The sequence below is a fragment of the Echeneis naucrates genome, chromosome 5 (genome assembly GCF_900963305.1).
Source record: "Echeneis naucrates chromosome 5, fEcheNa1.1, whole genome shotgun sequence".
NCBI lineage: Eukaryota > Metazoa > Chordata > Actinopteri > Carangiformes > Echeneidae > Echeneis > Echeneis naucrates.
Window position 1 is genome coordinate 13,064,504 of NC_042515.1, and position 22,193 is coordinate 13,086,696.

General features: G+C 40.1%; 2 protein-coding genes across 2 annotated transcripts in view; one reads left to right on the forward strand and one right to left on the reverse strand.

Moving 5' to 3' along the window:
- Nucleotides 1-191: 191 nt before the first annotated feature.
- thumpd3 (THUMP domain containing 3) lies at nucleotides 192-7,320 on the reverse strand. Its single transcript, XM_029501564.1, has 10 exons — nucleotides 7,276-7,320; nucleotides 6,572-6,875; nucleotides 6,346-6,423; nucleotides 5,839-6,261; nucleotides 5,282-5,412; nucleotides 4,204-4,273; nucleotides 3,516-3,631; nucleotides 3,319-3,423; nucleotides 2,986-3,109; nucleotides 192-709 (listed from the first exon to the last, which is right to left on the reverse strand). The coding sequence occupies exons 2-10, from the start codon at nucleotides 6,815-6,817 to the stop codon at nucleotides 518-520; spliced, it is 1,485 nt and encodes a 494-aa protein (XP_029357424.1). The 5' UTR covers nucleotides 6,818-6,875; nucleotides 7,276-7,320; the 3' UTR covers nucleotides 192-517.
- A 7,965-nt stretch (nucleotides 7,321-15,285) lies between these two features.
- srgap3 (SLIT-ROBO Rho GTPase activating protein 3) overlaps nucleotides 15,286-22,193 on the forward strand; it is a 52,035-nt gene continuing 45,127 nt past the window's right edge. The window contains exons 1-2 of the mRNA XM_029502127.1: nucleotides 15,286-15,308; nucleotides 15,885-16,062. Of these exons, the coding sequence (XP_029357987.1) occupies nucleotides 15,999-16,062 (64 nt within the window). The 5' untranslated portion in view covers nucleotides 15,286-15,308; nucleotides 15,885-15,998. The remainder of the gene's footprint in view (nucleotides 15,309-15,884; nucleotides 16,063-22,193) is intronic.

Below are 22,193 nucleotides of genomic sequence, written 5' to 3' on the forward strand. Positions count from 1 at the left end.
ATAATACAAACTCAATAAATGAAACACTTCACGTGTTATTATTTGTGAAGATTGCTGCTAAACACAATTAAGATTAAGTATATCACTTACACTTGTTAAAACATCTCCAATATGACTTCCAGCTCCATTTAGTGTCTACTTCGTTAACCCGTCACAGGTAAACACGAGTATAATGAACATCTAGATGAAAATAAGATTTAGTTTAAAACTTTATTGATCAGAACAAATGGATCTACAGATCTGTAGTTGTTGCCAAATGGAGTCAGCAGAGTTGAAGGTTCTCTGACAAGCAGCATGACAAGTTATCTATCTCAGCCAAACAGTGAACCGCAGCTGAGCGAGTTAGCCATTTATCACATTAAACCAAAGAAAACACTAGGGTTAGCTGCATGGCAGGGTTGAGTACAGGACCTGGACTAAGGTTGTGGTTATGAATCCCAAAATATAAATTAAATAATAGTCAGTATTTCAATGAACTCATTCAAATATGACGTCTGCATTTTAATGTGGTGGTGAACTAAGAGAGCTCCTTGTCATCCTTCTCTTCTCCTTGCATATGAACCGCTCCTCTTGATTCATAGACATCCTCAGGAGTTTGGCCAAACACTGCCCCAGTGCGCTTGAGGAGGTAGACTCCAGCATGTAAACCCCCGACATTGACCCAAACAGTGTGCTGCTTCCGCCACAGTCCTCCCATCCTGGAAATAGCCTGGAGATTACATAAATCATTTGAGGGTAAACTAACAAATGAGACATTTGTTTTGTGTGATGTCACACAAATACAGCTGGTAGAATATCTTTGCCATGATGAAGTGTCTGAGTTGAGTTAAACCTGCTGCTCAAATTGTGGAAGGGGGATAAGTTACGGAAGGTTCTGGTATAAATTGATTCTGCACGCAAGCTTTTAAACAGGAAACCCAGATTAGGTTGTTTAAACACAACTGAGAGCTACATAAACTTAAAAGTAGTGACATTTAGAAAAGATGCCAGCTAAAGGACTGTAGTCTGAAATAAAGCCAACAACATTGGCATTTTTGCTCTGACAATCCAACAGTTTCAAGAAACACTACTCATCACTTGAAGGACCAAAGGCCACAGGTGTATCACTGGCAGTGACCCATGACCTCACATTAAGGAGGAGATCTTTTCCAAACCTCAGTCTGGGAATACTAAATAGAGTAATTTACAAAGACTATACAGCCATCCCTGTTTAAATTAGTTCATTATTTGTGATGAGTAATAAATGTCTCAGAATACGCAACATGACAAACATTAAGATGACTAGACTGCAACAGTGGTTCACTGACTCATGAGCATGAATCCCCGAACCCAACCTTCCCAACAGAGTGCTGGCTGTGGTGATGTAACAGTGCGGGCATTGTTTTGACATTCATTCAGACCCTTTCCTCAGTGATTAGTTAAAAGACTTTTATGATCACTGCCTGTACCCTTCATGAGTGTGTCCTGCTGTGTGCTTCCTATTGGAAGGTGATGCTTCAAGTCTCAGCCATTAGGTATGTTCTATGGTATCTTCTATTTTCCTGTGTTTTGCCCCTTTGCTCTTATTCTGTTATCATTCCCATTTGTCCTTTCGCCCTCTTCTTTCAATCCACCCGTTCCCATGAACACTTTGCCACTTTGTTGTTTATCCTCCTGCCTGATGATTTTCTTGTTGTATGTCTTGCCTGCTAGAGCTCTGCCTCATTTGTCCCTTCCTTCCCTCCAGGTTTCTCTGTTGGACTCTGTTGTTTATGACGCCTAGCTTCAGTTGTGTCCCTGCCTCTATCTTGTCTAGTTCTTCTGTTGTCAACCACCTCAAGTTTCGGTATTCTCCAGGTGCCTCATTGCCAGCAGCCAAATGGACGGCTCTCCACATTGTTCACTAGTACCCTGACGGCTTCCTGGACACCACCCGCCCCTGCACCATTATTCACACTACTTTCAGCACAAATCCATTAGATGCTGCAATAAAACTGATTAACTTCAACCGCCTGTGTGTCGGTATTAAGGGTAAACTTTTAATTTTCTGTAAAATCCTAACACTGTGTCCCTGCAACTGAAAATCTTCCCAACAGGCTTCGTCTTCATCTTGTCCAATCATGTGCAATCAGCTGAAGTGATTACAGATGGAACCCAATCAGTGAATAAAACAGAACAACAGAAATTTCATGTGTCATAACAAAGGGTCTGAACACTTGTGCCAATGTGTCATTTAATCCCTCCCTTATAAAAAAAAAAAAAAAAAAAAAAATGTCTAAGATTATCTTTAGCCTTTATTATCTTCCCTGGGTCATTACTATAGATTTATGAAGGAAAAATACATTTAGCTCCCACGATCCAACCCCGACTAAACGGGATGAAAATGGATGCTTTAGGCAAACCAAAAAATTTAAGCAGCTCAAGGAATGTGACGTTTCCCATAAATGGAATTTGGCCTGTGACTTCCAACTGTGTATCTGTAACCAAGCAAGTTAAACATTTTTGCTACCACTATGTTGCAACAAGTTCAATATTTGTACACAATGCATAACTTTTTAATGTAGTCTTGACACGTGCCGATTGCAAACTCCCTTAGGTGTGGGGAAAGCAGAACAATTGATTATTAAAGGGAGGAGAACATTATTATAATTATACTAATTATACTTAGCATCCTTGTACTGAAGTTTGTCCTACTGTATGTGGAACACATGCCTGTTTGTCTTTTCTTTCAGCATTTTTGTCATTGTGTTGTGTTTCTTTATAGCAGCACTTCCTTCTGCGTCTCTTACTATCTATTACTTTGTTTGTTTTTTGTTTACGACTAGAGTGAATCATTGTCAAGAGGGCACTGACAGAATTGCATCAGGAATCTGAATTATCTATGTAACCGTCAATGAGAAATGTCATGTGCAGGTTTAAGTTCATTAAGAGTTTTAGATGGTTTATGTTTGATAAAAACATTGACTTGAATATCCATGCTTGGTATCTGCAAGAGCAAACAGTTACCTTGGAAAAGCATTTCTTGTCCTGGGTTAACAGAACAGCCTTTCCTGAGCCTGGTCTGCAAACACGGGCCATTTCTCTCAGACAGGAAGGGTAGAGGTCCCAGTTTTTCTTCCTTGAGCCCATCCTTTAAGAAAACAAGGGAAAGACTAAACTTCTTGCACATTACTCTACTGTTCTATGTATTTTCTTTCAAAATACAATTTCCAGCCAACACCTAAGGCACTGTGGTTTAAGCAAAGTCAGTTTAGATCTTCACTTGACCATTAAAGTTATTTAGTGTGATTTCTACACACGGTTGAATCGGCCATGCACTGTAAACTAACGTTGCAGTACCTCTTCCCAAAAGGCATGTCAGTGATGATAATGTCAACTGAGCTGGTCCTTATGGGTAAACTGCACAGATCCCACTGCACAGTGTCAATGGGCAAGCCAGACATACTGTGTGAAAGAAAACAAACAATGAAAAACATGAGACATCATGCTACTCATCAGTTACACTCCTTGTAAGATGTTTAGCTGCTCACTCTCACCTGCCCTTGTCTGCCCTTCTTTTCTGGATGTGACATATATTATTGACTGTACGGTTAACTGCCATGTCATTGTTGTCACCAGCAACATAAAACGAATGGTTAAATTCAATGGCCCCCTGGGGGAAAAAAAAAAAAAAAGAGGTAGAGGTTTAGAGCATTAGTAGCATGTGGTTTGTTGTGATATAAAGTGCTTTTCCAGCGAGGTTTACACAATCGCTATTTAATTTTACTTCCTTGAAACATTCTGCAAGTCATGTCTGATATTTAGTAATCAAAGTATCTCTGCTCTATGTTGTAATCAGGGAAATGATGGAGAATGAAAATGTCCATGTACAGTAACTCATCCAAGTTGGCAAACCAAAATTAGCTCTGTTTTCAACCTACTTGCTAAGCAGTGAAATGGCAAATATTTGGTTACTTTACTTACCTTACTAATAAATTTAGATTACATTTTAGATACAGCAAGAATAGTGACTTATTAGCATTTTAGTGCAGTGTTATGAGTAGATTTTATGAAGTACTGAGTCAGTAAAACAGTTTGAACCATGATTAAAACAAATCATGAGAGGGCTTACAAAGGCTTTAATCCAAACACTAATGCGTGTCTACACTTTAAGCTGTGCATTTCATTTGCCTTTCGCCATTTACTCACTCAAAATAAACATTAAGATCTTTAGTTATGTCTCACCTCCAGTGGTATAGCTCCAGTCCCACACATCGGATCTAAAATTATATCAGATGCCTGAGGTTTACACAGCCTGTCAACAGACAATAGTGTGAGTATTAATACAGCGGCAGTGGAAAGTGACATTAACTTATTTAACTCATGTCAATTTTAGTATCTACCAGTTCTGCTTCTGTTCTGCTCAAGGGCCACTACTGCCCTACAGCCCTTTGTGTTACATTGTTAAAATACTACCAGTTCATTCAGGATCATAGAATGAAGGAATACCTCAGAATTTGGAAAGCCCAACTGCAGCTATACCTACAGCTTTGTAATTTCTTCTGCTGAAAGGACGACTTCACTGTGAAACAGATAATACTTGTATTACAAATAACTAGCTATGACTCATAGTATCCAGGGTTACTACTTAAGTTGTGCAAACAATTAATCTCCATACACACATGTCTTATTTAGTGCCTTTTTTTATCTGTAATGGAGCCTTAAATACAGACCACAGAGCTCAGCTAGATAGATAGCTAGATAGATAGCTAGATAGATAGCTAGATATACTTTATCGATCCCAAACTGGGAAACTCTCATGTCACAGCAGCAAAACACACTGTACATCAGGATAATAATGATAATAATAATATATATATATATATATATACATACACACACACACACAAAATACAAACAACATAATAAAGACTATAAACAGACAATAACTATACAAACTATAAAAGTAGAATGACACATAAGGTGAAATAGTTTTGTCTTTATATATCAGAGAGATGTGCAGTGATACTTAGCTAATGTCACTGCTAAGTGTCTATACTCTATACATACTGGTGACACCTAATATAAATGTTTGTAAAGTTACTCATAATAATCAACTTACTGAAAAGAAAAATACAAGGAGAGAATCACAGATAAGAAAGATTGCCTCTGTATGAGGTGATTGCAAATAATTTCATTGTAGATTAACAATCTACTGCAGATGAATACATTCACATCACAGGGATCAGTGTGACAGGAAGAAAGTATAATATGAACATGGATAACATGACAAACCTGGTGGAAATGAATCAAGAAGACTTACCTGAGCATGCCATAGCATAAGGTTGACCGCAGTGTAGTGGGCCCAAAGTGACTGATGTTTCTTCTGTGAAGACTCTCCTCTGTGAGTGCAATACCAATCACCACCTCTTCATTGTGTATGTTTAGTAAAACCTATAGTGCAGAAACAGACATTACTTGATTACAAGCAAACAAGAAGCAGCAAAACTTTTTATAATCATAGTTCTGAAATGAAAACAAAAACCCATTTAAATGTTTTCCTATTGCTGCATTTCTTTGTCATGGATGACAATAATGTTTTACGTTTGGGCTTTAATAATAAATCAAACAAATTTTACAAAATTTCATTCAAAAATATTCTCACCATCTACACTCTATAATAACGCTCAAGACTTTTTAAAAGCAGGTTCCAAATTGAAAATAAGTTATCTTCAGAAATGTTGTTTCTGCAGATATTATCTGGACACACCCTAAACTAAGCATTAAATTGGGCTGTTCAGTTTATCGGCCATGCAGAGTATTTTGGCAGGTACAATGATGCTGTCTATCTGGCAGTCGAGTCTGAACAAGCATGCCTACCTCTATGTCAAATTTTGTCATGTCTGCTTTCCACTGGAAAAATTCTTGTACAGCTCCACCAAAGTCTCTGGCTGCCTCATTAGAGGAAAAGCTGTGTTTGTCACCAGCCCTGTTGCATGTCACACGGAATTTGATAAGTTTGGACCCATGTCCCGTCTCGTCTGAATCCTGCGTGGACGTCTCCATGGCCTGTGTGTCCCCAGCCCAGCCTTCAGGAGCCGAGTTCTCCTGAGGTAGCTCTTGCTGCTCGGTGCTAGCCATAGAACCACCAACGCCCTCACAGTTAGGTTTTGATTTGGCTGTATTTCCTCCCCTCCGATGCCCTTTCTTCTTTTTTAAGGTGCCATTTTGTTTCCAGACCTCTAAGGCATTAGTCCAAGGGAGTGTAGAGGCAAGCTGCTGCAACTCCATCAATGTCTCCTCCTACACAAAGTACAAATACAAAGCACAGTGTCAATACCTTGACAACAATGCAACAACAACAGAATCAAGTTGGCTGTGACTTACCTTTGATTCCTTGAACTGGTAATGATGATATTCTTCAACGACAACAAACAGGTTGTCCACAGACCTCAGAAGATGAACCTACATTGTGGAAGTAAATGAATGGACAGAAAGGGCAATCATACGCTTGGGGACTCGGCTGGTCTCCACAAAGAGATAAAAAACTGCCATGTCAAAGTCTTCTGCATGTAGCATAATACCTGAGACAACTGGGCCTCATGTAACTTACTTGGAATAGCTTGTCAGTGGTTATCGGAAAGAATACACGTCCCCGGTCTTTGCTAATTCGAGCATCAACCCCAATTTTCTCTTTGATCTCCTCTGCAGCAGTGTGTTCGAACCCAGTAGGCACAGTAGCTCCAATGGTGACAGTTATTATGTCCCCGCTAGTGGTGCCAATCTCAGTGGAGGGGGAAGATGATGGCTCCGCTGGTTCACTGCCCCCTCCTGCAGACTCATCTTCCTGGGAGGACATCTTGTGTCTGTGGTCTGCCTCTCACTAGACACAGCTATGGATCTGGTACATGCGGCACCTGGAGGAGGAGGAGGGGTACATTCAATCTGTCAACACTGCACATACATTCATATATATTGGTTTATTATTCATTATGTTAGAATAAAACAATGTCGATTTATCGACTGAGAAACCAGCTATATGTATTTAAAAATAATTATGATCACATAATAATTATGTAATTGATGAGTGAGTAACATTACCATGTAACTTAGCTGGCTAACGTTAGCTTTAAGGAGCTAAAAAGTTGACTACGAATAGAAAGCAAGCTAACGTGTGGCACTGACGCTTCATTTACATGAACCTAAAGCCACATGGTGTGTGTTTTTATGTACTGAGCACACCGGTCACATCGCGGGTCCTGACAGTAGCTTTTTATCAATCTGTTTGGTCCGGGTCGCTAATAAAGTCAGACCTACCTGTTAAACACGAGGCGCTTCACGCTGCTTCCGCCCAGAAGCAACAACAACCACACTTCCGCTCCGCAGTCCTACAGAATAAAAGCCTCACGTTTGTCACCTTTGGCGACCGACAGGGATTTTCACCGCAGAAGCGAAGATGACAGACCAGGATTAACCAACCAAAGAGAGCAACTGCACAGAGGGGTTTAGTTCATATAATCAGCAAGTAATTCGATCATTTGTGCCGCACCAAATATCAAAGGTCCTCCATCCTATAGACTTGTATGCTGAGGTGGACACAACTTCACTGCTCGAGTAAAATTACAGATACTCCTTGTCAAATATTACTCCAATACGTAATTGTAACTGTAAACCTTTTTATCACCTCATCTCTACAAAAACGAGCTTTGTCTTCATTTTGAGAAGTAAAGCACATTGCAATGTAAAGGTGAGGCAGCATGTCTGTATGTCTTATTGTTTGTCTGTTAAAGTAGATATCTATCATAGTTATCATATTTATAGTAAAAATACCTTTGTTTCCCAGTTCGGGATGTAAATGAAAAATACAGATGGAGGATGCTGATCCACCGATTTTTTTTCCAGCCGTTTAAACTGGAGCAGCACTGTGGCGCAGTGATTATCGGGTTGATTCCCGGTGTGTGCACCTGAACATGTATAGGTAAATAATGTAAATGTATGTGGTGACTTCAGCAGCACGGTGGAGTCGTGGTTGGCCGCCCAGCTATAAGAATGGCGGGGTTCGATTCCCAAGAGGTGCAGATGGTCAACCGGTGAAGACTGACTGGGCTACAGCAAGAAAAAGCGGATGGTAGAAAGATGGTAAAAAGACCAGACCTTAAGAGACGCGGTTCGATTTCCGGTGCGGGCAGACGCCCCGGTTAGGTTAATTGGTTAAAGTAATGGACCGGGATTAATGAGCTCCCAGACTTGACCTGTGACTGCACCCCTCCAAAGATCGGACCAGACTAGAGTAGACCAGATCAGACCAGAGAATATGGACCTGGAAAAAACAGAACGAACCACCCACTGAGATTACTTATTTATGGCAGAAAGAGGACCAGAATTTAATATACCAGTTAATTAAATGTAAAAGTATGTAATTATTTCACTATTTAATTAATTATTTCATGGTCCTGTTTCAGTGCTTCATGAATTTATTTTAACTGTCAAACTCACCCATCAAAGTTTAACCCCCCTCAACCAATGGTTTGGCCACCAAACCTTCCCTAAGCCCCGCCCCCTTGGTTACAGTTGCTATGCTAGGCTGTTCTCTGTTGTCTTAAATTCGGTAGGAAAATGTCCAGTCAGCATCAGTCCGGTAATCAGAAAGGAAAAGAGAATAATAAAAGAAAGGGTGAAGACATTTTCTAAAAAAATATTCAAAAAAAAAGGTGACGGTGAAGCTGGGACGAGAAACAGAGCAAGGTAAGAAACAGCGCAGTTAGCTTGTAACGTAAGCTAACTGGCCAGCTCTAATGCTAACGCCCATTAGCCTAGCTTGTATTAAAGCCCGACACAAAACATTATCTTTGACAGAAACAGCTGAGTTTGGTAGCTCCATCAGAAAGGAAGAGAAGGAGAGGAGAGGGCTGCAGCTGCAGTCAGGTCACAGACACAGTGGGGGGGATTTATTTATCCTACAAAGATAATGGCCGCAAATTTAGAAGAAGTACTCCACCGCTTCAGACACAGCAACACACACAAGGACCAGGACATTACTCGTTGTTAACGTTTTTGTGCAGAAAGACAGACCTGTATTCAGCTGTGACTGATGAGGAGTTGGACTGTTGTTGTCAGTGATGTCCACAGAAGACATCCAAACTCTGGATACAAGCTAATGCGTGTTCAGGTAATAATACGGCCACAATGTATTATGAAGAAGGAGCCGATCGTTATGGAGAAATAATCCAGGTAGGATGAGGATTATACATCGTGGCCATATTCTTACCTGGAACACACACAGAGGTGTGTGTGTTACAAAAACAATTACAATTAAAAACAATGAACAGTAATGTTAGACTAGAGCAAAAGTAATAAGTAACGAGAGCATCAAAAGAAATGTAGTGGAGTAAAAAGGACAATATTTGTCCTTCAAATGTAGTAAAGTAAAAGTAAATGTATTCTCCCAAAATAATACTCAAGCAAAGTACAGATACCATTGCCATCCACCTTTTCCTGTGCTCATGGTCCTTGGGGAAGCCATATATGCGTTAACCCTTCTCAGACTGATTGGAGCATCCAAATGCTGCACAGCCAACCATGGTATGACCACTGATCTATAAAATGTTAGTTGTAACCAATGAACCATGACACAGTTGAACATCATCTAGTGTCCAGTACACAGAGGAAGAGGATGTCTCAACATGCACACTTTTACTTTTTGTTTTCACTCATTGTTAATGAAAAAAAAAAAAAACAATTTCATTCATCCAAGTGTAATTAGTTGTTGTTCTGTAATATATTTTGATATGTATTATTTATTTGATACTTTGTATATAGCTTAGTCTTGTCTAGTGGTTGTGTGATCAACTCCTGCCACATCAGAAAAAGTGGGATTGACACTAAATGCTGAATGGACTGTTGCTACTCTGCTTTCTCAATCACTATCAGACCACGGGTAAGTCAATAGGAATCACAAGCAAAATCAAGGAAATCCAATAATCCAGTTATGAAAAAAGAGCATTGGAAGCATCTTACCTTTTAAAATAAAATGTTTCCAATGCTAACACGAACGTGATGCTTTTCCTTCAAAACTAAAAAAGGTATCAAAGTAATACTTATACAAAGCTTTCAGTTGTCACCCTACCACTCCAAATGTAAACCCGCCATTTACAAATATGGAACAATGCAATAATAGTCAAACAAGTACTTGGGTATGTGATTTTATTTATATTGACCATACAATGTCTCAATCGCCACTGTCTGTCCCACAGCAGAACATGACAGCACAGCGTGTTTGGAACCATCTGGGCTTACATGAACCACGTGACCACCCCGCAGCGAGATAAGAGAGTGCCCCAACTGTTCTCTGTCTAGGGCACTGAGCCTCACCAACTACTACTTCCGGGTATGTCACTCTCATAAGTAATCAGCAGGTGGTGCCAAAGTACAATTTTCCCCACAGGCTGCAGCTAAAGCTTAACAAACCCGCCCAATCCAACATCAGCCAACTTGCAAATAAAAATTGACAGAGAGAAGAGACATGGTACTGTCACAGAAAGAAGACGCAGGTAAAAAGATTAAGAAAGGCAGTCTGTTCACAGTAGCCTACGTATAAATGCATTTTTATGCAATTAAGGCAATGATTATGGGTTGTATTCACATTCCTGAGTGGTTCTCAATTCATTGTGTGTATATTTGTCTGGCAGGCACTGCATAGACCTGCTACTTCTGGCTAGAGCAAAAAAGAGTCTGCTACAATGGTTGAATTTTGAATTTTATCAAACATTAATCAACAGCTGCAACACTAAAAATCCATTGAGTGTACCTTGAAATTATGGTATTATTATGATATAAGTAGTTTTAGGGGTTTCATCATAGTGGACCATATGGACCATTCCAGCATTGCTACACAAACCAGGAATAAATCCTTTGAAGCCACATGTTGTCGCATTTCATCATTAATCATCTATGATCAATGAAATTTATATAGAAATTGGTGATTAATGTAAATGTCTTCTCCTCATTGTCCCATTTAGTTGAATAATGATTAATTTAACCTCTGGGTCGATGAGCTAACAGCTCTTTGGATACTTCATGTGAGTGCTGAAGATACTTCTTTTTTTGTACCTGTGGAAGAAGATAAAAACTAATTCTAATTATTCTCCCAGGTTTCATTATATAGTGGGATTATGATAAATTCCTACGTACAGCATTTCATTAGAGTAACAAGAAAGCATTCCTGAAAGTGTTTTCCCTCCTGTCCTGTTAGTGACAGAATAAAAACACTTTTCATATCTTCTCTCATGTCTCTCCACAATGCATACAGAAAGTTTTGTTATCCTCCCCCCCCCAAAAAAAGCGTGAAGTCTGAAAGACAAGAAGGCATGCATTCATGTCAGGAATAGAAAAATCCTACACAACAGATGGCCATTGTTGGAGTACAGTCAGACACTACAAAAAACTTTTGCCAACTGAGTGATCCTACAAACACAGTGGTCTGTTTGCATAATGCATGTTTTTTTTCTCCTGTAAAGAGAATAAGCAAAGAGTAGCTGACAGTGAATGAAATATCCTGCAGCTACAGGTTTGCTGCTTTGACAGAAGATCAAAGCCACACAACCACATTTCCCTTTGACTCGTGTGCACTGCAGAGGCTTCCATGTAACACAACCTAATGTGGTGTCTCCACCTTCAAGTATAACTAAACCTCAATTTGCAATGAGGAATGAGGACAAGCATATAAGCATAGGTGAAATATTTTCTAAATAGTCACGTGATAATAAATCCTGTGGGATTTTACACTAATCCTTTTATCAGTTGGGCGTTATGTGTTTAAATTGAAATAACAATTATGGAAATAAGTCTATGTTTTAGGGAAGATGATACAGAATGTACCAAGGAGCTATCCCTTTCTTTGTGTGAGTCCATGGTTAAGAAATAATGACACTGTAAATCTGCATCAATGAATAAAAATCAAAGACAAAGCAGTCAGATCATTGTCTTATCATTTTAAATGATTCCTCACGAGTTTAAAGATTACTAATTTATCATTATTTATGCTAAGTTTGTCTTTAGACCTGAAAATCAGTGTCGTTTATTCGGTTCCTGGGCCTGAGGCCTTTTTTGTGCATGAGTTTGCATGTTCTCCCCGTGCTTGTGTGGGCTTCCTCCGTGTTAGGGTTGCATGTCTTTGGACATGCATGTCCATGTTTAGGTTAATTGGTGACTAAACACACACACCACATCCCCCAAAGTTATTCAAAAATAACTTTGGGGGGTTAAAAAGTTACTTTTGAATAAATTTGCATTTGAAACAATATTTTATGGACTTATTAAAGCAACACTGTATATATAATTTGGCTAAATTGTATATAAACTATAACTGAATACGTGGGTTCATTTTTATAATACATTTTTCTAGATTAAGCTAAAATTTTATTATTTTGCATTCATGTTACTTCATGTTTGAATTCTTTCCTTCTAATTAGGTTTTATTCATACAGTGAATATTTTGTGATGAAGAAATCTGTGTTGATTCCACAAACAACCAAACTTGGAAGTTAAAGCTGAACTGAGTCAGCAAAACATTTACTGCTCTGCACATCACTTATTGAAGGGTTTGTGCTGCACATCTGGCAGACCTGTAAATTCAAAACAGGAAAACCTGTTACACCACATTGGAAGAGTCCCCAGGGCAGAGATCTTTTGAATCAAGTGTGGTGGTATTATAAGTGGTATGAGAACCCGCAAGTCTATGCAGTGCTTCCTCTGTATGATAAGAAAGAAACCCCTTTAAAGAATCAGCTTCATTGGGTTATTTATGGTTTTGATAACGAGCCTTTAGCTGAGCTCCTCCCAGTTATACTCTCTGCTCTACTTTTTATATACTTTGTCAACTATTCTCTGCATTTTGTGCAAGTATTTTGATGTAAAAATGATATACTGTAGATATTAATATGGACTGATATGAATAACCAAAATTTGGGTTATGGGTCCTCATCAGCGGGCAGCACGGTTCATAATGCTGTTGTCTCACAGCAAGAAAGTCATGGGTTTGATTCCTGGGCCCCCTCTGTGTGGCATTTGTATGTCCTCCCCATGCCTGCGTTGGTACTCCGGTTTCCTCCCACCGTCAAAAGACGTGCATGTTTGGGTCAGTTGGTGACTAAATTGTCCGTAGGTCTGAGTGTGAGTGGTTGTTGATCTCTGTCTGTCTCAAACAAGAAACTCTTTAAAAAGATTACATTAGGATTGTAACATGTGTTCTTGTTGAACACTTGCAATTAGGAAACAAAAAAATGGTTTCCTATGCAGATCCAGATTCACTGAGAAAGAAAATCTTTATTTGCATGTGCTTGTATAGATAAACAATTCACTATTTCAGTCAGGGCATTCAGGTCCAGGACTGTATCCCAGAGCACTGTTTGTTCCCATGTTGAGTATGGAGTCGAGGGCAGTTCCCACTGTTGTTCCATAGAAAGAACTGGTAAAAGGATCCTACAATGAATCTTTGTACAAGAAAGACAGTGAAGCCACAGTTTTTCAGGCTTTACACCTGAGATGCCTGATCAGAGAGTTAGGGATGAAAAACAAAGCTCTGGTAGGAGGAATAACGAGGAATACGCACACACTGACAGAGAGAGAGAGAGAGCTACAAAGTGTATTTGGAAATCACAGGGCCATTCATTGCATTTCTTAGATTTACTACAGCAGGGCATTAAAATATGCCAGCATTTGTGTGAATGGACATTATACTGCTGATGGTGATTGCAAAGTAACTGCACACTATATCGCTCACTACCACACCCCACATTGTCTCTTCTTCTACATACTTGTCAATCTGTCAGCTATATCCAGGAAAATGTCTGTGACAGCCCTTAGTCATCCAGGTCATGGCATTTCTAGGTGATTTTAGGTGCTCAGAATGTATTTATCATTACAGTATGCTTTTCATGACTTCAGTTCAGAATAGAAGAAGCAAGAGGTGATCTGCATTAGCCTCAAGCCAGCCCAAATGCCTTTGTGTGGCATCCATTAATGGTGAATACCAGACTCACTGATTTTTTACTATAGATCAGTTATAAACCAAATGATGACAACAGCTTTTGGGTTGATGTAGAGGCTGCATTCTTCCTTTCTTTTCATTAATAATGCAGCTATGTGTTTGGAGCCCATTGATAGATGCTTATAAGTCTCCTTCTCTCTACTATCAATCACATCCACATTCAGAAATTCTATTAATAGGACATTCGCTCTCTAATGAGAAAGTAAATGTATATTTATGATACATAAATAAAACTTCCTGATTTGCTGCAGCACTTGCAGAAAGGATAAATGATTACAAACCACTGTAAAAGTTTTCCTGATGAGTTTAAGACAAAGCAAATATCCTGAGGAGGATAAATGCCAGGAAGAGATTTTTTTTCACTTATCAGGGATAAGTAAAATCAGTTTTGGTTTACAGCTGTCATAAAAGTCCTTTTCAACAGCTTTTTAAAATACGGCACAATGCAGAGCTACAATCTGTAAAGGAGAAAAAAAAAAAAACGCCTCCGCATCTGTCAGCTTGAAATAAACATTGATGTCTGTGCGCAGCTGATGGAAATGAAGTTAATGCCTTGTACTGTCTGGCAGTGTGCAGGTTAGTGCCCCCTCATTTTGAGTCACCAGGCTGTTCCTGAACTGAACTGAAGAATAACTACGGTGACAGACAACATGCTGACTTGCCTGATCTTTTAAAAGGACACCAATGCACAAGATGACATCTGTCAGGATACACACTGAGTCCCTGTTGCTACAATGCTTTGAAAATCTGCTGGTTTTCATGATATGAATTAAAATATTCTTTTTTGAACTTGAAAGAGAATGCCATTCGAATGGTGTAGCCTAAACTGAAAACAGCTTTTAGTCTAAACGTGAGCTATTTATCTCCCGAAAGATTAAGCTATCACCTAATAAGCAGGTTTGTTCTTTTTTGGGTGGGTGACATTCTTGCCATCACATTCCTCATTAATAGGATTTGCCAACAGGAAAGACAAAGGGAAGTAGACAATGGAAGGGCGAAGATGAAACTGTGCAAAAAAAACGAAAGTGTCACAAAAACACAATTGAATGGATAATGGTTTGTGTACATGTGCTGTCATCACAGCTCTGCGTCCATTATTAGACTTCACAATGGATGCATCAATGTGGTGCTGCTGTTTCTGCTGGTGGTGTCAGCACATTTGCCCACTAGGCTTCTGCCTTCACACAGTCATTGCTCAGGGTGTGTGTCTGTTCCTCTGGATCAGATGTCTTCTAAGCAGTGGCCATGGTGAGACTAGTGCAGGGATGAAAGTGTGAGGTTTCCAAGGCAATGGAGTCTGAAGGTGGGGGGTCATCTCTATTAGATCTTTGGGAGGATGGGTGGTGTTTATGATGCTGATGATAATGATAATGATGTGTTCACCAATGCAAAAAGGTTAACCGTAAGATATGTAAATTCAAATGATATTTGTGTGTGTGTGTGTGTGTGTGGTGGTGGTGGTGGGGGGGCTGACAAGATGAGGAGCCTCACGTGACTGTCTCTTGAATTCCTGTTTCCCTGCAGCGCGATTTGTCGGAGTCGGGCTGGTGCTTCTCCTCCGCCTGAGCTCAGGAGCCTGCCGAGCTGCTCGCTGCTCTCTCTTTCTGCTTCATGCTGTTGCAGTTTTCAGCTCGCCCCTGTCTTTTGTTTTTCCTGCTGGAGCACTTGAGTTGACCGGTACTACCAGGAGGAGGTTTCGGCTCCTCTGCCTGAGAAAAGCATTTCCAAAAAATAAACACACACACAGAAAAAGCAGCAAACAGGAGAATGCGCTGTCGGCGTGCAGCTGCTGCTCCGGTGTTTCTCATCTGCACTCATTTCTGCGATATGATTTGCTTTTAACTAAACCTTTCACGCGTTTGTTCTGCACGGACACCAGAGAGGGGAGGAGGAAAACGGAGGAAAGCTCTGCACCGTTCCCAGCCGAGAATCATCACCGAAGACTCAAGAGCCTCCTCCACTCCGAGGATCTCCACCTAAAACCGGAGGAGCCATGTCATCTACGAAATTCAAGAAGGATAAGGAGATCATAGCGGATTATGAGACCCAAGTGAAAGGTGCGGTGTGAGTGTGATGTGTGTCCGCTCTGTGTGCATTGTCTCTGCGGAGCCACTTTGTCAGCCTGACTCCTGCATGATTTTGCCTTCTTTCTCTGTGCCTTTCTTTTATTTCTGGGCTCGTAGAACACGGTGCTTCCATCTCTGTCATGGATACGCCTTTAAAACACAGACCTTCCCGTCAGAGGACGTGCAAACCGTGACAGTCAGTCAGTCAGTCAGTCCAATGACAGGAGCCCCCCCCCCTCCCCGTCATGTGTAAAGGTTCCTCTTGTTAATTCACCAGCAGCCAGAAGGATCTCTGTGTGCTGGATGCTGATCTGTCTTATGGTTGTGGGGTCCCGGTTGTGCACGTTGTGTTGCTGGGTAAAATGACCCCAGTGATGATCGATCACTGCTGGACGGAGTTAACGGTGGCAGTGTTATTGTTGTGGCTCCCCGTCCTTTCCCATTCCGGGCCCTGCATTTGGCTTACTGTTTTGTTCCAGGTGTTAAACAAATATTTGGGGAAATCATTTTGTGCACTTTGTGCAAGCTACTGGATTGAATCAATACAGATTTTCACAATCCGTTTGTCTTCCAATGGCTTCAGTCAACAGAGGTGCCTCAGCCTTAAATCCTGATAATCGCACTGTGCTGGCTCCTTCTCTGTTTGATTTACTGTCAGCAACTGACTGTTTTCTGTCACTGCGCTCACCTGCCACCTCATCACCACTCATGTCACAGACAAAGGACATAAAGCTTGTTTGCTCACTCCAAGATCGTCTACTTCACAGTTATCTCCGACCTCAATTTCAAGTCTTGTCAAGTAGAGGGTTTGTGGCTTGCTGGGATACAATATGTTTTTACTACCTTTATGTTGATATACAGCATATATTCCTCCTTTGTGCATCACTGCTTTTATGAATGCAGTTGTGGAGATGGAGTAGATAGTCGCTGGAAACATCCCAAATTAATCCAGGCGTTAATTAAAGCAAGACCTCAGATTTACAGGCCACACAAATAAACATTAACTCATACTCTCGTACATTTTCTGCTCTCAGTGACAGTTTGTGTTGCTGTGTAGTGTAAAAATGAGGGGGTGTATAGAACAACAAACAGAAAGCAGACATTCCCCTCAGTGAAGCCGGGTTTCAGTTTCAAGGCCCTGGATTTATTAGTCTTACCAGCATTCTCCTTCTCAGTGGTTTCACTAATGTTACACATCAGGGGTTACAGCTGATAGTCCCCCAGGTCTGGACTTTCTCAGAGTGCCAAGATTCAGATTTGTAGGATTGATGTACAGACCCATTCCCCTTCGTGTGGAAACTCTATCAGCTGATTTTCACCCACCAGATATTTTCTGCCTGTAAATGTTGGCTTTATCTTGTGGTATGAAAAATGCATGTAAACAGCTCTTGTCTCTAATTCCCCCTTTACTCCTGGCCATTGTTTTCTTAATGGAATCTCTTGCTCTTGCTTCATAGATCCAGGTCCTCTGTTACCCCTTTGTGTTCCACAGGGGCATTGAACTGTTTAAGGTGGAAGGATCTAAATTTATGTAGGCTGCTGCTTTTTCCTCACACAGCTGCCATGTTGCACAGTCTAAAGACTCAGAGGGCTCTGCTCCTCACACCCAACAACGGCCATTTAAAAAGCTGATCCGGGCTATGAGCAAACTGTAATGACATTCAGATTGGAAATTGCACTTGTCTTGTTGTGAGTTATTGCTTCATGGTTAATGTGTGCATGGCAGCAGGGACCAAATCATCAGTGTGTCATTGATTGAGCCATAACAAGTTTGCACAGTTGCTTTATTATGTATGCAGGCTAATAAAAAATCTCTTGGTTTCTGCAGTACTTTCACTTTAAACCCTGCTTTTGCCACACATAAATACTGTTTGTTTAAAGGTGCTGATTGCAGATCCAAAAGCCTTTCTTTAGATTAAATTTAATTCTACGAAAAACAACAACAACCCTGCATTAAGAAATTAATGACAACCCTCAAGGCTGGTTGCCAAAGACCTGGTCTCTGAAGGACCCTGGGAGATGGTGTTCACTTTATTCAGACTCTTCATCTGGCAGATCAGGCATTTGCATGTCAATAGAGAGGGTTCATACTGTGGACAGAGGGAGTCTGGCTGAGGAACTTGGACTCTGTTATGTCCCTAACCACTGTGTGGTTGCCGGTCTGCAGCTCTGTCTCCTTTGGTTAGCTAGTTTTGTAAGCAGCTTGTTAAGTATTGTCCTTGGGCTCAACTGTCAGCGCCTTTTTGACATTTACTTTGGAGTTTCTAAGGCCAAAATATGGTTTTAATATAAATCCATACTTCCCCATCAGCAGGACATGGATGTATTGGACTTTAAGTCGGGCCATTGTTGAAAAATTGCAGTAATAAATCCAGTGATCACAACTTAATTAGGCGCTGACATGAAGAAACCCGACAGTAGATTAAGAGGAATCCCACATACAGCTGGTGTGAGAGCTGGTGGCGATACAGTACGTTCACGGGACAAAGCTTTGAAATGAAAGTGGAACACTTAAACAACAGTAGTAAGTGTCAAGACATGAGGACAGACTTCGTTTTCTGCAGCATGGCTCATTTTTATTACAGTTGTCTCGTGTTTAAATCTTTTAGCTGATTTGTACTTTGGCTTGAGAGACAGCAGGTCCCGTTGGCTGGCTTCCCCGAATCCCCCCTCTGCAAGGAATCACTGATTCATTGTATCTGGAGCAGCACCCCACTCCCTTTTCTGGCACACTGGACTCTCAGTAATGGTATTATCCCTGCAGTGTTTAGAAGATAGCAGCGAGAGCTTTAAATGTGTTGGGTCAGCTGTACAGCTCATGTTGTGTCACGTGTGAAGTTTAAATTTAGTTGAAATGATTTTTGTGTGTGTGTGTGTGATTTTACAAATTATCTCATGGCCTGCAATGGTGGCCATTTCCTGGTTGTAACCTAGTCACAAACATAATGAAATTGTGCTGCTGAGAAAGTATAGAGATGTGATGTGATTAAAATTACATAAGACTAGAAGTGTTGTCATTTGCTTTTCATCCAGGTTGCAGCCAACTTCTGCACAGGGAATTTCTGTAGGCAGCGGCTCATTGAAAATTTTTAGTCTCCCTACAGAGTCTTTGCACGCACACACACAACATACACAATACTGAAAAGGAAGCGTGGTTTTCACACCCCTGGCTTCAGGTTGCTGTTTTTCTTCATCTTGTTATTCGCTGGCCACACCAAGTACAGACAAGATTAACCTCCCTGGCAGCTCTAATTATAACCATGCAAGTAATTTGATCGACATACATTTGAAAGTGGCTGTAGGCTAAATGTCCATTACACATGAATTTACATGCAGAGTGCATGTCTGACTTTACAGCAGAATCCAAGCTTAACTGCCTGATTCACAATCTGAAGGTGCTCCAAGTGTCATTGGAGAAGATGATCTCACAGCTAGTTAAGTGAAATGACTGAGGTATATATCCTCTGCTACTTTATATTTGAGAGTATTCATTGACCATCAGCTTGCAGTTCATTTGGTAACAGCTGTCCGATCTCTTCACATGCTCAGTGTGGTAAGAAACCACAGTTCTTCTTGCCTATGCAACCCTAAACATTGTCAGGTTGGTTTGGTTGAGTGTGAATGAGCATAATGTGAGACAGTAGGTGTTGCACCACGCTACTTACAGCTTTCTTGCTGAGACAGTTAAGTGCAAAAAACACTTTGCGGGTTCATGTTGTTTGTTAGCTAACTAACAATTATCGCTGTATACAGCCTGTGGTCTCTTTGCACGATGAAATACCTGCTGTTTGTAATACCAACCACAGTTGATGCTGGAAATCTGTCTTAAGATCAGAGCTCAGAACGCCATCATGGTGTTATTTAGTTAGTAGCCCGCTGGGCAGCATGGAGCTGGCTGTGCAGAAACTGACATGCTAGGAGTTGAAGAAATGGTCATGCTGACTCACCAGCTGAGGATCACCAGCTTGTTTAACAAACATGCTGTTCAACGAGAGAAAATTGGCAAACAGAAAAAAACAAAAAAACAAAACAAAGAAAATCGTCCATTAATTGTTAAAGCAGAATAATCTTTATTGGGACAGCCTGTTTATTGTGCACTCCAGTGATTTTTGGACTTCATTTATGGTTGTTGTCTTTGTGTGGAGTGGTATTTTCTGATCAAACATGGAGACAGCTCAGCTAAGCTTTGCTTCTGCTGACTCAATATTTCATTATTGATTCACAGGTATGTCTTAAATAAAACACAGGACAATGTCTGGGCAAGACACCGATTTGCACTCATGCTAAAAGTTAGATGAGAAAAACAGTACCAGTGGTAAACCTGTCTGCTCAGTGTGAACCTACTGCCTGTAGCTTAGTGTAGCATTGAGGCCTGCAAAAGACGGACATGACTCTGTCTATATGCAACAAAAATCTCTTAAGTCTTGCTGTAGGTTGCTGTAGCTAACCCTTTGTTTTTTCTCATCTTCCAAGCTCAACTATAATGTTTTTTTTGTTGACTGTGTTGCAATAATATGAGAGTGATTTGGATGATTTCTTCTACCTTCATTCAAAGTATGATGAAAGCATAGCCCATAAATTGAGAGTTTGGGTGTTTGTTGTCTGTTTCACAAAGACTGGAGAGATAATCAGCCTTTCATGAAGATGTTGATCTGCCAGGCATAGATTATCATTTAACGCAGTCTCAGAATAGCTTTGTGGTCTGTGATCTGAGCATTGATAAAGAATACAAAGGGCCATTTAAATAGAAAAAAGAAACTGTTTGATTTTCTTGGTAATTTGGTACCAGTCAGTGCACAAGTTCACTTCTCATTTCATTCAGTTGTTCAGGCTGAAAGATTTTTAATCAGCACTGTCCAGAGGAGTGCCACTTTCTAAATCATGATTGCATTACAAGTTGAGGAAATTGCTGAGGAACTCAAATTTAGCTACAAGGCTGTTAAAAATGAAAAGCTAAAAAATTGTGGTTGATCTGACACATGAAACCTGCTCATGAAATGCTTTATGATGTCCTAGTTATAATTTTCAATAAGAAGAATCTGCATGTAGCATTTTTAGAGGGATCTTTACCAACTTCAATTCCTATAAATATGGTTAATGTTTTATATAGCTATATTTTTCTATGCAATGGCCCCGAAAGCTACAAAACATAAACAAATGAAGGAAATTATCTTCATCAGTGCAACAAACTTGTGCTTCAATTACTTACAGAAGAATTAAACTGCTTCCATGGGACCTGGCTGGGAAGAATGAATTGTTCAGTGATTTCAGAAATTATTTAATTTTTTGTTAAAAGCATTAAATTAATGTTGTGCATGAAAGTATTATGAGGGGCTGTATAAAATTGAGACACTTTCATCCATGCAAGTTTGTCCCGAATAGGCTCATCGCCTTTTTTAGGCTATTTATTCTGATTCTGGAAGAAAAGTTATTGAGTGTGAGAGGGTGGCCTGTAGCAAGGAACTCTGGATCAGACTGCAGGAAAAAATTCTGTTGTGATGTGAATGTTTTCAGCATGTTTGAATCTTGATTGTGTTGGTTCCTTTCCAAGTTTGCTTCTGTTCTGTATATTTGCATATCCTGTTATAGCTGCAGTGTGTTGAGCCCATCGTAATTCTAATAGGAAAAATGGGTGTTAACTGTGACAATGTTTGGATTCAGTTTTAAGTCTCTTTGTAACTCAGAGTTAGACGCAGGTCTTAATAGATTCAGACAACTTTACCCAAATTTCTTTGTGTTAATATCACCAATTTAAATTGATGTTTACTTTCAGGTTTAAAAAGTTTAGTTTTTTTCCTTTCGTCTGACTACTTCAGTTTCTGAAGACACATGATTGAGTGTCATGTTTTAGACATGTATGAACCAACAAACAAAATAGAAAATGTAGACAAGCGGGCAATTTATATAGTGAGGAAGTTGAGAAATACAATATAACAGGACATTTTTTCATTTCCTTTGTCATCGCTAATCAGGTAACCATGGTGATATGAAGAAATAGCTGAGTTAGAGACAAAATGAAAGTCTGATTAAAAAAACATTTCCTGTTGAAGGAAAGTAACCTTAGAAACAGAATATGTGGGGTGATTTGACAAATACCCTGAGTTTCAACAAGCCACTCTTTG